Here is a 23,260-nt window from a genome sequence, read left to right as displayed (position 1 = left end):
ACAAATGCTTTTTGATTGAAAACAAGGCATTTTCACATTAGGTTATGAGACCTTGGATCTCATTTGAACCTTTTCTTTTGGCTGGCCTTCTATGACACTCATCTGGCTGGGGAAAGTTGAGGTGTTGCTTCATTACTGCCAGGTAGAGGTGGAAGTTCAAGCTCCCCACTAGGCCTCCACTGACATCTGAGGGGGCCTGGTTACCCCTGGGCAGAGGCAGGCATCCCAACTCCCTACCTGGTGTCCACCAACACCGTGCGGGGGTTGTTGTTTTTGTTTGGTGATGGTGAAAGTCTTCACCCTCCACTAGACCACTTCCGACACCTCCCAGCTGGGAGATGGAGGGACACCTTGTTCCTGCGGGGTGCAGGTGGAATCTAGACTCCCAGTGTGGTCTGCACTGCCTCAGTGGCAGGGTGGAGGGCAGGATAAAGCCTCAGCTCCCTGTTTTGCCCTCCCTGAGGCCACCTTGGCCGGGGTGCTGGACTCCTCCTTACAGTCCTGCAAGAATGAGCACCATGGCTCCCTTCTCAGCCTTGATGATATGGGGGCGGGTCATTTTTCTGTTGTATTTGGCTGGAGTAAAGAGGTACTGTTTAAATGTTTTCTTTCTTGCTAGGCTGCCCCTTTCCCAGTCCTCTGGCTAGAGAGAGCAGGCTTCTGTCTGTTCTCTTTTTTGGTCTGCGCCTATTGGCATTTCTGGGTTGCTGGTTCTTCACTTCCATGCTATAGATATAGGAAGAAAAAAGAAAACGCAAGAGCCTACCATCATGTTTTGCCTTGGGCCTTAAAGTCCCTAGCTGGTCTTCCCTTTTTTGTCCACCACTCATAGACATTTGTTTTATATTAAATGACCTGGGCTCTTAGTTGTGCTTAGTGGGAGGAAGGGGGGAAAGGATGTCTTCTCCATCTTTCTGGAGGCAGAAGTCTTCCAAGTTGTTTTCAACAGGTTAGCACTTTGTGTATTTAATATTCTTGTCTAGTAAGATTTTCTACTATATGGTGTTGGGTTAAAAGAATGTATCTCACAGCTAAACTAACTAAGATACGTAAGTATTTTCTAAAGGGCAACAGATGAGAATTACTTTGCCTAATATAAGAAGGTAAACCTTTTAAATGTAACTGTTTTCTGTGCCTAGGTTGGGGCAAACACAATGGATAATCCTTTGTTGAAGTACAGTGCAAAGGATTACTTCTTCAAAGCAGCCCTCTGTCACTTCATAGTGGACGAGTTGAATGCCAAGGTAAGGAGTCCTCTGTGAACAGCCCTCACGTACACGTACTCTGCTGTTCTTGGTGTCATTTTGTTTGGGTGTTAGTAGCAAGACTAAATTGGGTTCATTCAAAGTAGTAATAATTCTGTGACATATGTCCCAGCTGAAATCTTTTAACAGCTGCCAAAGCTATTCTTTTAAAGTTTTTGGGTAGCCACAATTTCCTTTAGTAGTTTTGCTTTAAAGAAATTAGGGGGCTGGGCGCGGTGGCTCATGCCTGTAATCCCAGCGCTTTGGGAGGCCAGGTGGGAGGATCGCTTGAGCCCAGGAGTTTGAGGCTACAGTGAGCTGTGATGGTGCCACTGCACTCCAGCCTGGGTGGCAGAGCAAGACTTCATCCCCCCAAAAAGACAGAAAGAAATTAGGGAACCAAGGGGGAAACAATAAAAGTAGATTAACATCCTTTGAAAGAAAAAAAAAAACTACACAGAAATGGAGTTGGAATGAGGATTGGGGAGAAGCGGAAGCTGGGAGATGAGAGGCAGAGGTGGGGCGGGCGCAGTGGTCAGTGTCAAGAGTCGGAAGAGCAGGGTTAAACCTCCCGAGACAAAAAGTGTTCTTTCCTCCAACCTCGAGCATGAATCTAAATGTGATTTATTTGTAATCTGGACAATGTTAAGGAAGAGCTTCTCCATTTAATGATGAACACAGAAACCTGGTCTGTGAATTTTTAGAATTAATTTTCTTTCACATTGCCTTCTGTACGTGGCCTAACTTAGAAAAATGGGTTTAGAAATCCCTCTTAATTGAAATTGAAAATTCAAAATAAATGGGTTTCCTGTATTGATTCTATTGTTGGATTTAGCAGCCTGCTTCTTAAACACTTACGTAGGATGTAGATAGTTCTTCTTGAAGCTAATACGATGTTAAAAGCTTTGTTTCCTAGTTCAGAAAGTCTGACATTGATGAGTGATTTTTCTTTCTTAGCTTGCTCTTGAGAAGTATGAGGAAATGTTTCCGGCATTTACTGATTCAAGAGAATGTAAATTATTGAAAGTAAGTAATATTAGAACTTTGAAGAGCCTTTTCTCTATCAGGTAACAATACCTAAGTGGAATTGGATTTACAGTGGAGTTTTCATCTGTAAAGTCTGCTGAGGAGACCTGGTATTTTCCTTCCTTTGCGCTATATGTGTTCACACGTCACTAGAGTCAGCAACATAGCATTGTGTTCTGAAACAGGCAGTTCAGAAATATTAGTAAAAAAAAGCTAGATTCCTGACTTGGATCTTGACTTGTATTTGAATGTTTCCCCCATTGTGTGAGATATTTGGCAATATCAGTTAATGTGATACTAAGGCTGTTTCTGTGTTTAAAGTATCCATTCAGAAATAGGATTTTTTCATGTTACAAAACTAATTTTTTCATATTTTTATGCTACCAGAAACTTCTAGAGGCTCATGAAGAACAGAACAGTGAAGCTTATACTGAAGCAGTAAGTTCTGCCTTTGGGATATATTACATGCTGTGAAGACTTAAGTTATAGAAATATCTTTTCCTTTTCATTGTGTAAATTCTGAACATTTATTTGAATATTATTCCAACATACCTACGTTGTATTTTCCAAAGGTCCTGTTTTAATATCTCCTACAAATTAGACAGTTCCATTAGCCATGCTGAAATGCCAGTTATATTCAGCACTGTTTCCTTACACTCAAAACTAATTTAGCTTTCAAGCTAGTTCAAGAGCAAATATCACATATATACTGTTACGATTCGTCATTTTAATATTTTCTTTTGAAAATAATCTGATCTAAGCCAGGCATGGTGGCATGCACCTATAGTCCCAGCTACTCAGAAGCTGAGGTGAGAGGATTCTTGAGCCAGGAGTTCAAGGCTGCAGTGGGCTATGATCATGTCACTGTACTCCAGCCTGGGTGACAGACCAAAAAAACAAAAAACAAAAACAATATGATCTGTAAAGAAGTATAAAGTAAAATTAGTTAAAAATACAATTTAAAATATAGAAACCAAGTAGTGAGCGTTTGCTATATTTGTGGCTTAAAATAAATGAAAGTTTTTTTCCTTTATACTCATCGTTTTTTTGTTTTCCCATCTTTTGCCATCTTATGTTTAGATTCAAGCAGATTTCTTAATAATTGCCATTCACATGTTCATCATGTCTCTGAAGTGATAGTAGAAAGGAATATTTTCCTATTTATTAATAACTTTTTTTGCCAAGTCATTTTCATCCTATTGTAAATTTATTCTTTGGTAATGCATTGAAATGTGTTAAAGGAATTCTGCTTCCACACATTCTAATTCTGCAGTTATGTTTTTCCATGTTCAATGAATATTAATTTGCCACATTCCTTTCTAATTCTTACACAGTGTCTAGTTTCGTCTGTCACATTAAATGTACTCTTCCAGTTTTAATGGGTGTTACGAATTTTTCTCATACACACGTTCACCAATACAGTATCAAAAGCCCAGGAACTTGTCACTAGTAAAAACAGTAACAGGATAATGAAAAAATAAACAATTCTTAAGGAAGAAGAAAGTTATAAACTGGAATGAACAATTTCTAATGAAGAAAGTTCGTGGATTATTACTATAAATGCAGTTGAGGGCACTGTTATTTTGTGTTTTGAATGTATTTCCATGCAATAATTCCTGTTCCTCTTTCCTTACACTAGGTGAAGGAATTTGACTCAATATCTCGCTTGGATCAGTGGCTAACCACCATGTTGCTTCGTATCAAAAAGTCCATCCAAGGGGATGGAGAAGGAGACGGAGACCTAAAATGAAATGTCTCTATCTTTGTGGCATGTAGCTAACTCCTCTTTAGTTTTGTCGTAGGGCTAAGTGATCTTTATGGGATACTCATTCAATGGCTTAATTTTGTTGCATATGAGCCAAATGGCCCGTGTATTGTTTCAGCTCACCGTGTCTGTGTTGCTATGGAACGGATGAAGGGGAGGCCTCTGTTCGTCTGTGGTTGTGATGGGCTGTTTTGTGCTTATCAGAACCCCCAGTGTTTTCTGAGAATTACTTCAGAATCTCATTCCAGTTACTTTGATACTTGCAGAGCCCATGTTTAATGTTGCCATGTGTTTTGATGTTCTTTTCCTTGGACTGGAGTACCCAACCCAGTTCTAACAGATGCTTTGCATTTTCTCTATACGTTGGCATCTGGATGTATTCTTTAAATGTGTGTGTTTACTTTTAGGACATTAGGAATGAGTTTATAACATCATTAGAAATCATTTATATTTGTGTTTTCCTGTGATTATTTTGATGGTATTAGTGACAACTTTCTTTGTTTTTCATATTGTTCTGTTATGCTTACGTGTATGTGCATGACAGAAATTTAGAGCAGCCAGGGTCTGTGGTCGTCACTTACATTATGAGGAAAAGCGTTTCCTAGCAGCACTTGTGTGTATGGATCAATGTCAAGGTGGATTCGATTGATTTATACTTATACCCACACTCACACGTGTACACACATAAATCATAAGATCTGTTAGAAATGGAATTTTTCCTTTCCCTGGAGATAGTTTCCACTTTTAGTTGGTGTGGAAAGCCCTTTCTTTATATTTGCATATGAGTGTTTTAATTGGCACATCTTGCTCTTTATTTTCATGTTCATACACTTTGCCACATTGAGCTGGTGTCTTCTGTGTCATGGTCATATAAGTTTTGATCAGGGCTGGATAGATTATCTAAGTCAAGCTTGAGAATGTATGTAATTAATTTATTCATTTATTGAACTTGATGGGTTAGGTGGGGTAAATATGGTACAGAAGTTTACTTTTTGACCAGCTGGGCAAGAACCCTAACTGCTTCCGAGGGGACTTGATCTTCCTCTTAGCTTGTGTGTTGAACTTTGTCCTGTTTATTTCTGCTTACATAAATATGTATGCTCTCTTGATTTGTGAACTTGATCCTACCTATTATTTTATATGCTGATATTGTACTTTAGACATGGTCTTATTTCCTGAATTTCCTCTGTGTGTATTTTATAGTTGAATGATTTGTTTTTGACATGCATTTATTAAAAGCAGGATGCAGTGGCACGCACCTGTAATTCCAGCTACTCAGGAGGCTGAGGTGGGAGGATCGTTTGAGCCCAGGAGTTTGAGACTAACCTGGGCAACACAGGGAGACCTCATCTCAAAAAAAAAAGATACAAATGTTGTGCATTTGTTGCCAGATATAACCTGTGGTTCTTTCTAAATTGTGATGCTGTCATTAATGACAGATAATGAAATTTCCCATGTCATGTCAGGTAGTAAGTAGTATTGGAATGGTGTTTTCATTTTTGGATGGCCCTAGACTGGGATTAGTAGGATTTTGTTGGGCAGAAGTAGATTGGGTGTGCTCACGCCAGGGGCCGAGTGAGGGGGATTTGAGGAATGGTGAGTAGGTCAGTCTAGGATGAAAGAGAAAGTAGCAGGAGATGAAGCTGAAAGGGCCAGCTAAGGGCAGATTATAGAGGTTCCACACCAGGTGGCCGTGAGGACTCATGGCCATAGTTATGGTGGTGGTTTTTGCGAGGTGGGCTGGTAAAAAGATCCATGATGTCAGTGTCCACTGGGATGGAGGGAATGGGCCAAAAGATGAGGACACTCTGGCCATGGGCCTAGAATCTGATGAGAATCCTTCCTTCCTTCCAAGGTCTGGGATTCTTAAATGAAAGCTTGACTGTCACTGAAGGCCAGATCTGGAATGGTGCCCAGATGGTGCTTCTTCACTCCCTCTTAGACTCTCTTGTGAAAAAATGATCAGAGAAAAAAGTGGTTTCTTGTTGCTATACCTGATATATTCTACAACCAGCCAGATACACCTTTGTGAAAATGGGGCATGGGGAGTGGTTCTGCAGCTTGAGTCTTCCGGTTTGAAGTCTGTTCCATTAGGAGAGCATTTAAACGGGCCAGCCAGCGTGCTTGGTGCATCACTAATTTAAAAAGTTTGTTTCTACTTGTTAAAAGACTCTTGTAGTCTGACCACTTAAAGTATAAACCATATCATTTCTTTTAGGGCAATTCTGTTTATCTTTCATCACAATCCTCTAACAGACAGCTGTCTGAAGAAGAGATTTTTTAACAGTGTTCGTAACATACATCAGAGAGTCGCTTCTTTGTATTCAAATAAACACTGGGACTGGGGCTTGGGTTAAGAATTAATTTTTACCTATAATATTCATATGAAAAGAATAAAAGTAATTGTAATGACTAGAATAGACCTGCCAAAATTTAAAAGGAGAATGAGAGAAGCGCCCAGACAACAGTGTACAAACTCAGTTCCTTTCAGTGTCCCGCGGACGTAGGGCAGCGCCATGTTTTCAGATGCCTGTGAGTCAGGTCTTCAAGATTTGTAGATATTATTTATGAACAAAATATAATGAATATTTATGGTACAGCTCTTGTACTTTAGAAGTGTGGGGTTGGTTCATTGTCAAAGTCAGTTAAAAGTTCTTACAGGAAAGCTTTGCTTTTTGTGGCAACATTTTTATAGCTTGTGTAAGTTCCTTGTTTTTATTTAATGATTTGAAAACAGTATTTTTGCACAGTTGTGACCGTGTGTGGTGGTGTCACCATAACCAAAGTATATGCACCAGCCCTTGTACATTTATTGTTCCCTCTGATTTTGTGCATTTGAAATGTCCAAATACAAACCTTTGTGACTTTCTCTGGAGGATCTGGCAGCACAGCATGCCCCTGTGACCTGCCCACTGCCGTGTGAGCTGTGACCAGCAGCAGGTTTCCTGCCCTGCGGAGTCCTGAGTTGCTCTCCGGCAAGGGATTACATTATGAAAACTAACCATGTAATAATAAATCTACCTTAGCAGAAAGAGTATGTTTGTTTTATTTGAACCTGTACAGTAAATAAAATGGAAATTATAAGTAATATTTTGACTAGTCTTGCTAAATTTACACAGGTCAGACAAAAGTAGCTTCCCTTTCTCGAAGTTGTTCCCATGAAGTTTAAGGCATCGCACGTTAATATTCTCTAGGCTGTTTGAACCTGAGTCGCTTGATGGGAGTTCAGGGCAGTTTGATGGCTTTGCAGACTGCAGGGTTAGCAGGAAACCCAGGTTGCATCTGTTGATCCAGCCCATTAACGTGCATAACTCTGCAGAGCTCGCGTTCTCATCACTTCCTTGCATTCGTCAGGCTCCACAGTTACTTGCAAAGTTGAGGAAGTAGTGGTTGCTGGAAGACTGTTGGGTGATGGGGAGGCGAGGAACCCTGAAGCCTGCCACTCCCCCCGAGAAAGTGCCACCCAACTATCTGGGCAGTGTGGGGCACTATTTTAATTTTGCAGGTATCTGTACAGGGGCAGCAGGTGCCACTGGGGAAGCATCAAGCCCAGTGACCATGGGGGCCTGAAGTTCTGGGGAGGACCCATGTGGGGTGGTATAGGCTGGCTGGTCCTGTCATCCTGTCATAGCATTGATTTCAGGTCCTAAAGCATATTCACAACTCTCTAATTCAAAGCTAATTTTTAATGTTAGTTTTTTGATATTCCCTCATTATCTGTATACTCTTGACAGTACAGATGTACTATGTAGCATCTTGTTTAAAGTGTTGAAATTGTTTCCACACATTATTCAGCACTGACCTGCTAGGGAGAAAATCTCCCTAGCTATTAAGAGGACACATCTTCCAGGGGAAGTCTGCATACTTGTGTTTTTAAAAAGGAGGCCGGGCACGGTGGCTCACGCCTGTAATCCTAGCACTCTGGGAGGCCGAGGCGGGTAGATGGCTCGAGGTCAGGAGTTCGAGACCAGCCTGAGCAAGAGCGAGACCCCCCATCTCTACTAAAAATAGAAAGAAATTATCTGACCAACTAAAATATATATAGAAAAAATTAGCCGGGCATGGTGGCGCATGCCTGTAGTCCCAGCTACTCGGGAGGCTGAGGCAGGAGGATTGCTTAAGCCCAGGAGTTTGAGGTTGCTGTGAGCTTGACGCCATGGCACTCTAGCCCGGGCAACAGAGCAAGACTCTGTCTCAAAAAAAAAAAAAAAAAAAAAAGGAATGCAAGAGTTTTCATACAATGAAATATTTAAATTTCAAAATGCTGAGGGCTGGGCATGGTGGCTCACGCCTGTAATCCTAACACTCTGGGAGGCTGAGGTGGGTGGATCATTTGAGCTCAGGAGTTCGAGACCAGCCTGAGCAAGAGCAAAACCCCATCTCTACTAAAAATAAATAGAAAGAAATTAGCTGGACAACTAAAAATATATAGAAAAAAAATTAGCCGGGCATAGTGGCACATGCCTGTAGTCCCAGCTACTCGGGAGGCTGAGGCAGGAGGATCGTTTGAGCCCGGGAGTTTGAGGTTGCTCTGAGCTAGGCTGATGCCACGGCACTCTAGCCCGGACAAGAGAGTGAGACTCAGTCTCAAACAAAAAATAAAAATAAAAATGCTGAGAATAGACACTTTTACTACAGAGGGAAAAAATTTCTCATCTAGGCATTGCTAAAAAGTTTAAAAAGAACATCATGACTTTTCAGTTATATTTCTGCAATTCTTCACAAAGTAGGAACAGCAAATATAAGGGTTTGGAAAAGGTACTGATGGGTTTAGGGTGAGATTGAGGTGAGAGAAAATATTTTCTCTTACTCTCATCCCCCATTTTGGATAGCAATGAGTGCCAAATTTGGTGTCATTTTCACCAACTTTAGTTTTAAAATCCCTTTTCTCTAACGCTAGGGGGGAAATGCAGTTTGACAAATCACTTTTTGTACACATCCCCAGACGTTCCTCCAAGAATCTAACTGCTGTACTTCAAAATGCTGTTAACTACACCCACGGAGAATCGCAGGGCTGCCGGCTCCATGACTGAGAAAACCGGGAGACCACAGGCGGCCCAGCCCGACGCTCCCAGCACCGCGGGGCTGGTGCTCAGGGTGCACTGTCGCCACAGGCGTGCATCAGCTGATAACCAGCCAAGGTAGCGCTGCAGCAGAGCCCGCCATAAGGCCTCCAAATTTTTAAAGATGGTAGAATATGCCATCCCAGTCTAGGAATTCTGAGAAGTTGATCATTCAAGGTCTAATCCTTCAAATGTTTCTTCTCATTTCCTAACAGAAAGAGAAGCCACTTGGTGGGTTCAAAGCCTGGTTTTGTCAGCATTGGTAAGAGTCCCTGTACAGATTGCCAGAGGGTGATTTGAGGCTCAGGTAGAGTGATGTGCTAGATGGCCCTCCGACCTGTTTGTGGCCTTCTCAGTCACATCTGCCCCGTCCAGCAGCATGTGAACCATCGTCCTTTGCACGAGTGCCCTCCCCCCACCTGAAATAATGTTACTCCTAAACACATGAATACCATCAAATTAAGTTAAATGGACAAGCATCCATTTGATTTCCAAAATATGTTGAACTCCCTGGTGTGACAAGATTGAAACGTTTAGCAGGTTAAAATTAAATTATAACATAGACTCAAATTTGTTTGGATAATCACCAAAGCAAAAACTACATCTCTATTAAAATCATCTTTAATAAAGGTCTTCCCTACCACATGGCTCATTTTTTCCAAACGCCATACAACAAAAAGTATGGCAAAACCAAAGGCTTCAGAGCCCTTTGGCATTTGGCCTAAAAGTACTTTACTCTAAATGATTGGGAGGCACTAAGTCACCTCCTAAATGGCCTTCATTAAGGCTCTGAGAGCAGTATGCCAGCACCAGGGCGCTTTCGTCATTGCTCACCTGGGACGGATGGGTGGCCGGCCTTCCCCTCAGCTGTGCGTGGATCGGGAGGAACAAGGAGACGCCCCACACGGTCTTCTGTAACCAGTCTCCTCCGGGGTTTGCAGGCTTCTCTGTTCTCAAGGACGGACTTACCTTCCCAGGAAGGGGACAGAGAAATGTATATAGTAAAAGTTGTCTCTCTGATGCCTAATTTAACATTACATCGAAGAAACTGGCAGAGAGCTCCACCGCACTTAGGCACACAGGCCCAGCTGCCGCCTGCGCATGAGCAGAGGGTGATGTTTCTCTTCTCCGAGCTGCCGCTGCTAGACACTAACTGGGATGTAAGCAGTTCCACAGGTCTAACCCTCGGACTGTAGGAAATAAAGACTGAGAACCCTGATTTTAAATTTCATTATTCATGTAATTAGGCATATTATACTTGTTTTAATTGAGAAGCTTATTTCTGCAGAGCCTAAATTATAATAAAAATAGAATTGCAAAACTACTTTTACAAAGCAGATATTTATTAACGCTAACAATTTTTTTTAGAACTTCTAAAGAAACAATTTCAAGACAAAAATTCTTCCAGTAGGTAACAAAATAATCTATTGTTTAAATTCCTTCTCACCCAAGTGACTTTATTCCATAAAACAGTACATCATCTGGGCAGGTTCAGTCTCCTCTTACCAAGATTAAAATGGCTGTGTGACAGTCGCTACTTATTTGTTCTGTAAACACAACTAGGATACAATGATGTCGTCTTAACTGAATTTGAAGTAATTCAGTACTGTGACCTTCAAGAGCAGGTGTGAAACATGTTGTATCAAGTGCCTGAAACACCACGTAGTGGTTTCACTACATGTTATAAGTTAAAACAAAATAAGCACTTAGGAAGAAAGTCTTCCCTCATCAATTTCTCACTTAGTACAGCTATATCTTCATCCTGGAACTTATGACAAAGTACCTCCCTCTTAGAAAATCAAAGTGTTTTCACAGCAAATTTAATAAATTAAAAATGTAGGGGAACAAAAGCAACTAGTGAACAAAAGAATTCTCCTCAAGGTTTTCTTTTTAAATCATTATGTTTAAGGGTTACATGTAAATCAAAGCATTTCACAAGCACATGGCACATACCCAAGCCCTGGAACCAAATGTCACATTTAACAAATACAGCAGAATCATCTTTTCATTGTGATTTTTTTTTTTTTTTTTAAGAGACAGGGTCTCCGCTCTGTTACCCAGGCTGGAGTGCAGTGGCACGATCATAGCTCACTGCAGCCTCATGCTCCTGGGCTCCAGCAACCCTCCCACCTCAGCCTCTCAAGTAACTACAACTACAGGCATGTGCCGCTACACCAGGCTAATTTTTTTATTTTATATAGAGATGGGGTCTTGCTACGTTGCCCAGGCTAGTCTCAAACTCCTGGCTCAAGCAATCCTCCCACCTCCACCTCCCAAAGCCCTGGAATTACAGGTGTAAACCACTGTCCTCATTCAGTTGTGAATTTTTTTAAGCCATAATTAAGTCCTGCATGAAACAGTCAAAGGAGCACTTGAGACAGTTACTGGTTCTTCACAATCTACTCTTTAAGGCATAATCAGAGGTAACTGTGCTGAGGCTTTTGGTCCCTTCTGCCATATTCTCACATGCTCCCAAGGAAACAGACGTGGGCAATACTTGCCTATTTCAATCTCTGGATGTGGAAATGAGGAAGTCTGGGATTCTGTAAATTATAGAAATCAAGTCAGAAAAACCTGGCAAAAATACTAATACACAGTGTTCTAAGATTTGCCACAGTCACCTCATTTGCAAATAAAATGACTACACAAATGTTTGAGTGCTCTAAACCCTCTTGCTTAATTTTTCACACCTCTTTGCAAAAAATACTATACTGTTTTGCTAGATTCTTTGGTAGGACAGCTTTTACCTAATCTGATTTTTTTCATGACTGAAACTGAACAGCCTCATTTCATAAATTGACTAATGACAAATTTCTTAGCTGCATTATGTGCTGTGAGTAGAGATCATTCTAAGCACTTTCTCAAGCGTTCAATATGTCATACTTTTTTTTAGTGCCCAGGTATGGGGGTGGGGAGTAATGCCTATAATAATCCATTTCTTCAGTCCTATTCAAGGGTCCCACAGCAAATCTGATTTGCTTCAATTCAAAAGGGAAGAAAAGCTGAAAATATGTGGCCCCAGTTTTATTTCAGCTTGGTAAAAAAAATACCTTGTTAGTATCAGAGAAGTAAACCCACATGGAAATATAAGGCAGGGTGAGAGACCAGGAAGACCATTAATGGCAATTTCATGAGCTGAATCAATGCTCTGTACTCTGCAATGAAGACAAGCAGTTGTCTAAACACCAAGATAGATAAGCACTAGAATGATTAACACACACAACCTTCACCAGAATTAAGCGAGGTTATGTTCACTGCCTTGTTTGTTGATAAAGTGTAGCTGAGATCATGCAGATCGGGATTGTTAAGGGAAAGCATTTAAAATGCTGTGATAAAGCCGTGCAAGTTAGCAGAAGTTCGGGAAAATCTGCAGAGGCCATTCTTGCCCACAACTTTGCACACGGACAATTATTTTTCTTAGCCCCGACACCATCTTGAGTCCAGCCAGCTATCACACACAGACAAAGACTAACAGGATGGGACCTTCCTGGCATGTAACTTCGAGCTCTATTCCATGTTAGTCAGAGAGTGAAGCTGTGTGGCCATCGAGTCTGTCTGTGGAGCCAGCTCGCTGAGCTCACTGATGGTGGTGGCCAGCAGGGCATCCTGGGACACTACGGAGTTGTCCGACTTGCAGGCTGTGTCTGCAGAACTGTTCTCGTGCATGGTGGGTACAGTGCCCTGGACTGCAGCCAGGTTGTGGAAATGGCCATTTTCTGCAAAAGACAGCAATTTATCCGAGAGTTTGGACGATGCATATTCTTCATCAGGCTGTTCAGTCTTGTGCCCTTCATCATTCTTGGGCGAGCCATCTACAATAACAAGGAAAGACTTCCATGGAGTATTCTTATCGTGTATCTACAAATCGAACACAAAACAAAAGTCACCAAACGTGTCTCTGAACAAGTATATCTTTTAAAACAACAGTCCCTCTCCAGCCTCAGTTTGATTTCCACTGCAGTGAAACCCCCTTCACTGACTGTCAAATACTGGCCTGCCCCAGACCCTCACTGTCAGAAAGTATGTTTCATGGACTGTGCTTTCCTTAGGGCCTGGTTTTCCACTGTATTCACCCCGAATGTACTCACTCGACAGAAAATACCTGTTGTCTCCTCTCCTCACCTTGTAGAGGAGTGGTAGCAGGTGTTTCTATTGGGGGTTCTGTGTATCTAAGGGCCAACGGTTTTCTTTCTGGAACAAGCCACCCCACTGCTTACCGAGGTGTGCCGCCGGAGGGTGGACTTGTCGGTGAACGTCCGTCCGCACGCGTTGCACATGAACGGCCTCTCCCCGGTGTGGATGCGGCGGTGGCGCTGCAGGGCGTTGAGCTGGGTGAACTGCTTGCCGCACTGGTCACAGCAGTAGGGACGCTCCCCTGCGGCGGGGGGAGAGGAGACTGCTGGTGGGTCTCTTTGACCTCTTGTGTTTAATCCCGAATACACTCAGAATGACGCTGTTGCAAGCCTCCGGGAAGCCTCAGCATTTCAACATAAGGAAAGCTGTGCTGGGAACAGCTCAAGGGCCAACGGAGGCACAAATCTGTCCCTACAATACCAAGAGTTTATGGCTTATGCCAGAAACAGGCCACAGCCCGTGCCTGCAGTAGGTATTGTATCTATAGACTCCTCCAGTAACGGAGGACAAAATTCCAAATCCTCTAATAACCGAATTTGCATGTGTGTGTGTACACTAACATGTCTAGATCATTATCCCCAGTCATACTGTGAAAATGTTAAAATGTTCACATATCCACATCTGTATTCCAACATTCATACCATGGGTAAGCTTTCTGTCCTTTTCAATAAAAACTCCAAGTAGCAATGGGACTGGCTGTCTCTCATTTACACACATAAATTGTTCTATTTTTTAGTTTCTCAGAGCCAGAGATAAGAAATTCAGAAGTAAAAATATGTTATTATGTCATAAAAAGTTTGACTAAAGTTTTCTACTAACACTTCATTCCAAATATTTTTCTAGTAAGTCTAAAACCTTCGAGATATTTTTTTTTTTGTCAAACTGAACTCCCTTCCCTGGGACATTCCAGCCATACCTGTATGGACTTTAATATGCTGGTACAGTGAATTCCGCTGGGCGAAAGTCCTGAAACATACTTCACATTTAAAGGGTTTGGATCCAGTATGGATTCTATTGTGGTGTTTTAAGTATTCCTTGGAAGCAAAACTCTTGCCACATGTTTCACACATGAATGGTCTTTCACCTACACAAAAAGATGAAATAATAATGTTAGAAACGATACAGGCGTTACAAGCACATGGAAAGAGTAGGTCTGTACTCTTAAAAACCACATAAACTCCTCAAAAGTGCCTTGGCTGGAAGCATCTTACATTTTCTATTCAAAACCATTACACAACATTTATTCATGTAAGGTGATTGCTACTTGCTGAAAGTTGGTGTAAAATGTCCTTGGAAATCCCAAGAAAAATTCCATTAAACTGATTCAAAGAGGTATTGTTCAGCTAGTTCACATTTTAGAAATTTAGTCATTCCAAACAAGAAATTAATTTCACAACTTCTGTTTGAGGGACTTTTGGGTTATTTTCAAAGGAGCACGTCTATGGGTCTTTGCCAGAATGAAAGTCCCTCTTCAAAGGAGAGGGAGTGTACAACAGACACACATGTACAACTGTTCTAGAGCAACGAGTCCAATCAACTTGATCGGACTGCAGGACAACAGAAAGGTTTAAATCTCATAAATCAGAGTCATCGAATTATTAGGTATGCCCCTGATTTCACAAACATCAAAATACTGGCTTTAATAAAATATTAATTCATTAATATTCTCATCAGGTGACCAATTTTAACTCAATCTTTCACTATAAACTGACATTGTCCCCAACCCTAAGCTTCTATTAGACACCAATTCTGCTCATTCTGTAGTTGTAATGCACATAATTAAACACTTCCTCTCTGTCTTGCCTGCATTTGAACTTGAGGCCTGTATGACAGTGCTTAGAAGTAAGGGCAAAAAATGCAAGTAAAAAGGGAAGTGTGTTAGCATTATAGAATTAGAATACTTAGATTCTGATACTTCTGTATTGTATATAACAAGATTCTGAACCTCAGGGTTACTGTGCTGAACCAAAATAAAGTCAAATTTTCTCCCTCATATAATAAAATCATATCACAAAGATTTTGGAAAATAGAAATGAGATAAACCTACCACCTTTTATAGGGGTCTTTTACATGCAGGTTTTCAATACAGTTGTGATTAACTGTATGCTTAATTGTGCATTTTTAAATCCACATCCAAGCACAGATGGTTTTTCATACCATTCAGAGCCCTTACTCTGAATGGCCAGTTCACAAGTCAGGGGGTGATTTACCAGAGTTTACTGAACCACTTTTGTGTGGTTGGACAATCAGGTTGTTTCCAATTCTTTGTTAATAAAAAATAGCAAGAAGAGGGATAATAGCATACAGCTTTTCCCATATTTTGGACAATTTCTTTAGAAGAGATTCCTGGAAATGGAATTTTTGGCTAAGACAGTAGAAACTGTTTCATACCTCTTGATACCTAAGACCCGCAAGCCAGATCCTACTGCCTGGTGGCGTAAAAGCCATGGCCACACGCACACCAGCATGGGAGGCAATGGATGTGTCGTCATTCATTTTTGCTAGCTTACTAGATGGAAAAGCTAGAGCATGGCTTTAACTGCACCACCTTGGTGGATGCCACCTTCTAAATGAATCAAGCAGTTTCCTTCTACAGCTAGGAAAGACATTGAATCACAACAGCAGGAATATTTACCTGTGTGACACCTTTTATGATAAATCAGCATGTGGTTCTGAGTGAATCTTGCACCACATTCATCACAGACAAAAGGTTTTTCCCCTGTATGAATCCTGAAAGTACAACATTCAGATGATAACTTAGAAAGTATGTCAAAGCTCACTTTGCAAAACAATGTCCACTCTATCCTGCAAAACTTGTTTACTCCAAGAGACCTAATGAGAATGACAAAAGTGACAGTCTGGGGCCCATTATCTCCATCCTAAAAGAAACTGGGTTTCTACACATTTCCTGAACATTCTTCCCCATCTGCTCAGGAGCCTCACTGTTTATGCTGTAAGGCACATGCAGAGGCCATGCCTTTTCAGATTGTTTAAAACACTCAAGAGCACTAACATTTGTAAAGCTTTCTCATACCATCAGCCACAAACACCTTAGGATCTATTGTTGACAAAGTGCCACATGATCAAAAATTTTGCTATCACTTCCTAATATGACATAACCAGTCTCGAAAAGAGAACTGTTCTCAAAATGCTGAGGAAATCTGGTTTCTGAAGAGTGTGCCTAAGCATTTTAATTTCACAACTACTGTGAAGTAGCAATCGACTGTCATTTACTGAGCACTTCCTAAGTATTTTTAACTTTAATTATATAGAATAAAAGATGATGAACACCATGATACCACCCCAAGGACTGGCCTAGAAACAGTCTAGAACAGAGTAGAAAACTGCTTGTTGGAATTTCAAGTGTAAATACTGAGAACTATAAGGAAACTTATTTTAAAACTGAACACCACACACCTACAGTTCAAAACGTATTAACAAACAGAAAACATTGATTCTGGAGTTTCCAGATTCCTGATTCTGGAGTTTCCACTTACCAGAGGGCACATTTTCCAAGCCCTGAGAACAGATAAGACCAGAGACGTGTCCTCAAACCCTCAATGGCATCTCACTGAGATCTTTAATGGGATTATAGGACCCAGATGGTCACAGAACCCAAGTTCTAAATGAAGAGTCAGGAAAAGAGAAATAAAAGTAATTCGGCCCCACTCTTCCTCAAGCATGGCAGGAACTGTGAACATCACAGGGAGGGGACAGCCCTGGGCTGCAGCACAGGCAGGCGGGCCTTGTGGGGAAGCCACTGTCCAGCCCTCTGCTGCAGGAGGGCAGCTCCACCTGAGCAGGCCTCTGAGCTAAAAGGACATGTCCTAGGAGGACAAGGGACTGTAGGAACACTTAGGGGCTTCTGAGAAGGTGAAGAAGAGCCATCTCTCACAGCTTCTCTACCTGGAAAGAGAGCTTAAAGCTGTCTCGAAGTAGTCACCCAAAGTTTGGAGGGGACAAATGAAGTGAGACACCCAGAGATGTGGCCACCAGGGCCAAATCCCAGGCCAAGCTCAATTTCTCCACAGGCACTTCTAGAAAGACAGTCCCTGTACACAAGCCAGCCACACTGTAGGCAAAGCCATCTCTGGGTGGCTCCGAGACGACGTACCTCATGTGGGTCTTGAGCGCGGACGGCTGCGAGAACTTTGCCCCGCACTCGGTGCAGCCGTAGGGCCGGTCGCCCGTGTGCGTGCGCTCGTGCAGCCGCAGCGCCGTCTTGGAGCTCAGGCCCTTGCCGCACTGCCCGCAGCGGTGCCGCTCGCCGCCGCCCTCGTGCACCTGCACCACGTGCCGCTTCACGTCCTTCTTGCGCTTGAACTTTTTGCCGCACAGCTCGCAAGGGAAGTGGCGCTCGCTGCTGTGCACGTGGCGCTGGTGGCTCTTCAGGTTGCAGCGGTTGGCGAAGGTCTGGCCGCAGGTGTCGCAGCGGTACACCACCTCCGTGGCTACCCCGTGGTGGTGTTTGGTGTGCTTCAGGAAGCTCTTCTCGTACAGAAACGCCTTCTCGCAGATGGTGCACTTGAAGTTGCTCTTCTTCTTCTCCCCCTCTTCGTCCTCTTCCTCCTCTTCTTCCTCCTCCACCCCTGCTTTTTGCAACACTTCCTCTACCTCAGCACCTGCACAGCGCCCCTCGTTTTTTTCAACTGGCTCCACCTCCGTCCCCACACTGTCCGGGCTTTGGTCCTGCGGACATCTGTAGTCCGCCACCTCATCCTCTGCACTTCTCTGCTGCTCTCGGAGTCTTCGCGTGTATTTCTTTTTCGGGATCTCCACAAACACCTTCCTTCCAGCCAGCCTTCCACTAGCTCTCCTGATTTTAGGGTAGGGAGGCTTAACTACTTCTTTCTTCTTGTCTAGTTTCTCCCTGGACTTCCTCGGTAGCATGTCTGACGACATGCCGTTGCTGACTCTCTCTACTGAGGAGTCTGAGGACTCCGCAAGGCCATTGGAGTGAAGGTCCTCTGTGGCCGCACTGGCCCTGGGCGCTGGAGCAACACCGACTTGGGAGCCACTGCCCGCCTCCACCTCCTGAGACTCTGAGAAGTTTTGCAACTCCAAAAGTACGGACTCTAACATCTGTTTCTTTAATTGAAAACAAGTTTCTGATAAGTCCAAACATTTCAGCTTTTCAGCCATTTCCAGCATTCGCTGCACCCGATCTTCTTCCACCTGTACCTTTGCAGTGTAGACAAACTCAAGAAATGAAGCAAAGTCAACAACCTGCACTTCATTTAAGTAGACGTTAGTCCTAGTACCATCCACACTCTTGTCATTAAGGAACATTTCCTTAAAAAACTTGCTGGTGGCTGCCAGCACTGCTTTATGGGCCATGAAGTCTTCGCGGACGCCCTGATACTCCACGCTGACTGTCACGTCACACAGGTGACCGAGAAGCCGAAGCTCGTGCATTTCATGCAGAAGGTTCAATGGTGAGGATTTGGATTCCAGCAGAACTGCACCACTTTCCATCTTTCTTCTTTCTAAAGACAGCTTTGAAAACAAAAACGAGAATTATCTCAGCCATGAACCAGACATAAAATAAAATAAAAATGATGAGGATTACTTCAGTACTTGAGAAGATACAAACTCATTAACAACCTAGCTTTCTTGTGTAAGTATTCAAATCACACTTTACTTCTTAACACAGTTTTTTGAAGTGAAGTTCCTGATGCACTTTCGTAGGATAATATTTGCATAAAAAAATAGAATATTGCTAAGATTTCCTCCAATTATAAACGTAAATGATTAAAGCTATGATTAGTGAAAGACATTAAAGCAGTGATTTGTTTATCAAGGTTACTAATTTGCTTACAGACATAGACCCCACAACTCTAATAGAATTTATGGCAACAATAATGTCTAGTTCTCTGATCGGGAAACCAGATAGTTAAAATGAAACACACGGCTGACACCATCCGGGAGCAAACTGAAAACCTTAGGGAATCATTTCTGCCTTTGAAAACAACCAACTAAATAAACAACTACTTTGCATGAGGAAAACTTCCCAGAAAGTAGTCCCCAATCCATCACCATTTCCAACACCCCAAACATCTCACAATTTGAATAACTGTTACTCTACTGAACACAAGTTTCACAGCTTTTACAGGCTGTGCTACTTTGAGTGAGTAACTTAATTTCTCTGACCCTGTTCCCTCCTCTGAAGAAGGCTGGCTGGCTGTTGTGAGGCTTCTGTGAGTGCAGCACATCAAATGCATACGGAAGCCTGCTGGCTAGTCGTTATTGGTCTCCCTCGCACAGGTAGAGGTGCTATTGTGATGCCCATTCCCCAGGTGAGGAACTAACCAGGTAACAGTAAGTGGCTGGCTCAGACTTGAGCCTGGGCCTGGTGGGACTCTGCATTCAACCCAAACATCTCAACAAACCCCTCACCTCAGCCTCATCAAATGCAAACAGCTACCATTACCCCTCCTCCCAGTGCAGTGGGCACCCCAGGCCTCCTCTCCTTGGCCTCCATCATACCCCACCCCAACTTCATTTCTTCTGCTTTGCTAGCTCTGCCCTCTCCACAGACTCGCTGAATATGTGCTTTCTCCCTGACCTTCTGCTCCTGAATTTACCTTCCTCTTCCAATTCACTTTGATTCCAAAGTCTCCACCCATTCCAAGCACCCGCCTTCCTTCTCTCCTCCTTTAGCCAGATCCTAGATGTCACCTCGGATCAAGTATGTCTAGAACAAAACTTGCCATTATGTTTCCTGAAAACCAGTCCCACCCCTCTCGCCTTCTCTAGTGCCATGAATGATACTGCTCCCCACAGCCACCAGTCCCCCCAAACATAAAAAAGACTGTTCCTTGAGAGGTCAACTATAAAACTAATAACCTAGGAAACTGGAGCAACGTCACCAGAAGGATACTGCACAGTAAACTTTGTGAGAATACTCACAAAGCCAGAGTAAAGGATACATAGGGGAAGGGGAGGATTGTCAGTGATCCCAGGCCCCTCCTGGGGAGAAAAGGCCACAGATGGCTCTCTCAGCCTGATGCCCATACTCACCACAGGCCTCTACTTCCCCAAACCTCTGCCAAGAGGGCCTTCGTACAGGCAGCAGGGCAGTGACTTCTCAGGCAATCAACAAAGCGGGTTCTGAGCACGATTTCCTATTTTGCCTGGCTACCACAGCGGGTATTGATCATGGCGACAGGGCTATCTGCACCCAGTGACAGCTGCGTGCCCCACTGTCGCTCATTGGCATTCCGGCCACCTTCCAGTGCGCGGAGCATCTGCACTAACGTAGGCAGCCCCTCGAGTCCCCGGGACTCGCAGGGCCAGGGCCCTCCGGGGAGACCTGCTCTCCGCAGCCCCGTCCACAGCCACAGGGAGCAGCTGCGGACCTCCGCTGCTCTGACGGCACCGCCCCCGCCGGGCCCGAGCCCCCGCCACAGCCACCTCGCCGCCCCCTGCGCCCCTCGGCCGCTCGGAAGACGACACGGAGAACAAACTGCTGCAAGTAGAGTCAAGCCCCTCCTCGGCCGGACGTGCTGCCTCCCCGACTCGGGCATCGGGGGCCGCGTGGATCCGGCCTGTCCCTCGAGCCCCGGGCCGCCCCCAACCCCCACATCCCCGAGCCAGCCGCTCCTCGTAACAGCCGGCACGTGCGGACAACCAGGAGGTGGCGGCGAGAGGCGAGGAGTTGGGCCAGGCCCTGTGGGTCGCGCACTCACCTCCCTACCGGCGTCCCCGCCGCCGCCGCCGCCGATGTCCGCTGGACCAGGCTGGTAGGAACTGCCAGCCCGGCTGGGCGGGGCACGGCACCCGGCGCGGGCGCCGCCGATTGGCCACCGCAGGCCCCGCCCTTTCCCCGCCCGGCTCCGCCCCTCGAGGGGCGGGGGAGGGCCTGCGCGCGCACGTCAGGCTGCGGAGGCCTTTCGGGCAGAGTTACGTGATCTGACGTACGCTGGAGCCGCGGGACCAACAGGTCTGGCTGAATTGCGTCACCCGTTGCGAGGCAAGGCGTGCGCTTGCGCAGAGCCAACGACGACTGCGATGCGGCACGCTACGGCGGGGGCGGGGCCTGTCCCAGAAGGTCACGTGAGCGTCTGCGACGCGTGGTCACATTTCTGTCTATTCCTGGCTCCTGGTCCCTAGGCCCTGGCAACTTGCTGGCCGGCAGCCGGGGTGCTACGCGTGGCTGGTTTCCTACTAGGAGCTGCGCGGGTTTACGAGGCTGAGCTGCATCCAAAGGGCGCCGCGGCCACACGGAGGACCGTCGCGGAAAGGCAGGCACTGCACCGGCGGGCTCGGGCGAGGCACGGGCTCCGTGGCGACCGGTCTCTGACGGCTGCTGCGGAGAACTGGCCGGGCGTGGCACCGCGGCGTTTCTGCTCACCTCAGTGTCCCGGCTCTGCTGCGGGATCTGGCGCGCCGGGGGCCGGAACCGCGCCCTGCTGTCTTTAGTGAGGACTTTATCTTTCTAGGAGTCTCCAGCCCAGGAGGATGGTTTGTTCGTTAGGGAACTTCCCCAGAGACACATCCACTCTTGAGTGGAAAACACAGCATAAGCCCTAAAATTCCTTGAATCCTTTGGAGCGGAGTCTTGGTATCTTCACCAATTTTTACTCAATGTTAACTAAAACTCCGCCTTGAAAGACCTGCCTTAAATTACACTTGCAGTTCTCAGTAAAGCTGAGTTTGCCTTCCTGCTCCCGGCCACCGCCAAAGCTTTGCCAGGTCCTTGTTATCCCTTAGTGCAGCCAGCAGTAAACTCAGCCTTGTCTTATCAATAGGTTGTATTGGTAATGGTTGGGGAGAGTAAGGACAAATACAAATTAAAAATGAGAGGTTTAATTCTTTAATCCTTTTGAAGACTAGCTAGGCCTTTTTGTCCCCTTTAAGACCTGGAAATGCCTTTCTCTAGGACTTGGGAGCCATCTCTTTGAAATCAAATATGAAGGTAGATAGTACTGCTGTCTGCCAGTTTGGGTTGGAGGCTAAGAGCCTAACTAACTCCAGTGGGCCGCTTCCTCCAAGTTGCAAAACTATATGCTGTCACAAAGGTATGAGAAGTTTATTTTTCCTTTGGAACTGAGAATCACCCCAATTACCAGATAAAGGGAGAACGAACTAGATGTATGATGAATAGAACTGACAAGTTCTCTTACTTTAGAACTAGTTATTGTTTTATCTTGAAAACGTGTATGTAGTAGATTGTATCTGCTTGGCTATACAAAAGAGTAAGATCTCTGTCTTTGCAGTCTCCTAGTGGATTGCCTGTGATGTCATCACATTCTAGTTTAACGCTTATTCAATTAAAAAGTGGTGCGGAGCACAGTGGTGCATGCTTGTAATCCTGGCTGCTCACTCAGGAGGCTGAGGCAGGAGGATTGTTTGAGGCCCTTTCAAAGACTAGCCTGGGCAACATAGCAAGACCCCATCTCCAATAAAAACAAAACAGACCAAAAAAAAATTTTTAAAGTTCTTTCTTTACTACCTCTGTGGAGAGGACTTCTGGGTTGGGAGATTGTTTCTTTAATTATATTTCCCCAAAGGAGCCAGCTTCCTATACATAGTAGGTGCTCAATAAATAGTTGAAAATTGAATACTGATAGTGATCTTTGCTTAGGCAGACTCTTCATATCTGTATTCCATGATTTCAGGAAATTGGAACTAATACCGTTTTTCGCCTGTGGCTCTAGCAGGCCCAGAAACATTTTTTTTACTTCATGATTTTGTTTTAAAATACAAAAAGGTGATCTGCATCCTTATTTACTTCAGTGTTTGGCCATTTGTATATTTCTTTTGAAGAAATTATATTCAGATCTTTTGCCCATTTTTAAATTGGGTTGTCTTTTTATTATTGTAAGTTTTTTTATATTCTAGATAATTTACATTTATATTCTAGATTTTATATTGTTATATTTTTATATTCTAGTCCCTTATCAGATACTTGATTTGTAAATATTTTCTGTAATTCTGTAGGTTGTCTTTTCACAAATGAAAGTGAAAAGACAACCTTGTCCTTTGAAGCACAAGATTTTTTTAATTTTGATGAAGTCCGATTTATT

At 44.0% G+C, this 23,260-nt stretch overlaps 2 protein-coding genes across 6 annotated transcripts in view; one reads left to right on the top strand and one right to left on the bottom strand.

The window, feature by feature from the left end:
• Positions 1-4,073, top strand: part of NAPB (NSF attachment protein beta) — a 40,140-nt gene extending 36,067 nt beyond the window's left edge. For all 4 annotated transcript variants that reach the window (XM_069496026.1, XM_069496025.1, XM_069496024.1 and 1 more), the window contains 4 exons: positions 1,140-1,244; positions 2,202-2,270; positions 2,658-2,708; positions 3,910-4,073. In XM_069496026.1, the coding sequence (XP_069352127.1) occupies positions 1,140-1,244; positions 2,202-2,270; positions 2,658-2,708; positions 3,910-4,020 (336 nt within the window). In that variant the 3' untranslated portion in view covers positions 4,021-4,073. The remainder of the gene's footprint in view (positions 1-1,139; positions 1,245-2,201; positions 2,271-2,657; positions 2,709-3,909) is intronic.
• Positions 4,074-12,529: 8,456 nt separating this feature from the next.
• Positions 12,530-20,955, bottom strand: GZF1 (GDNF inducible zinc finger protein 1). Of its 2 annotated transcripts, none has more exons than XM_069495487.1 (6): positions 20,921-20,955; positions 17,347-18,728; positions 15,868-15,962; positions 14,149-14,316; positions 13,316-13,473; positions 12,530-12,956 (listed from the first exon to the last, which is right to left on the bottom strand). In XM_069495487.1, the coding sequence occupies exons 2-6, from the start codon at positions 18,705-18,707 to the stop codon at positions 12,606-12,608; spliced, it is 2,133 nt and encodes a 710-aa protein (XP_069351588.1). In that variant the 5' UTR covers positions 18,708-18,728; positions 20,921-20,955; the 3' UTR covers positions 12,530-12,605. The 2 variants fall into 2 exon arrangements, with proteins under 2 accessions (XP_069351588.1, XP_069351589.1); XM_069495488.1 differs by having other exon boundaries at positions 12,667-12,910.
• Positions 20,956-23,260: the final 2,305 nt, after the last annotated feature.

This window comes from Eulemur rufifrons, chromosome 20 (assembly GCF_041146395.1).
Source record: "Eulemur rufifrons isolate Redbay chromosome 20, OSU_ERuf_1, whole genome shotgun sequence".
Classification (NCBI taxonomy): Eukaryota; Metazoa; Chordata; class Mammalia; order Primates; family Lemuridae; genus Eulemur; species Eulemur rufifrons.
This window is presented reverse-complemented; position numbering and strand designations above follow the sequence as displayed.

What these genes read in the sequence shown, in the direction of transcription:
- GZF1 (XM_069495487.1), bottom strand. Translation starts at nt 18,707, where the DNA reads ATGGAAAGTGGTGCAGTTCTGCTGGAATCCAAATCCTCACCATTGAAC. An exon ending in GCGCTCAAGACCCACATGAG is followed by an intron (nt 15,963 to 17,346) that starts GTACGTCGTCTC and finishes TTGTACTTTCAG; the next exon opens with GATTCATACAGGGGAAAAAC. An exon ending in GCATATTAAAGTCCATACAG is followed by an intron (nt 13,474 to 14,148) that starts GTATGGCTGGAA and finishes CCCCCGCCGCAG; the next exon opens with GGGAGCGTCCCTACTGCTGT.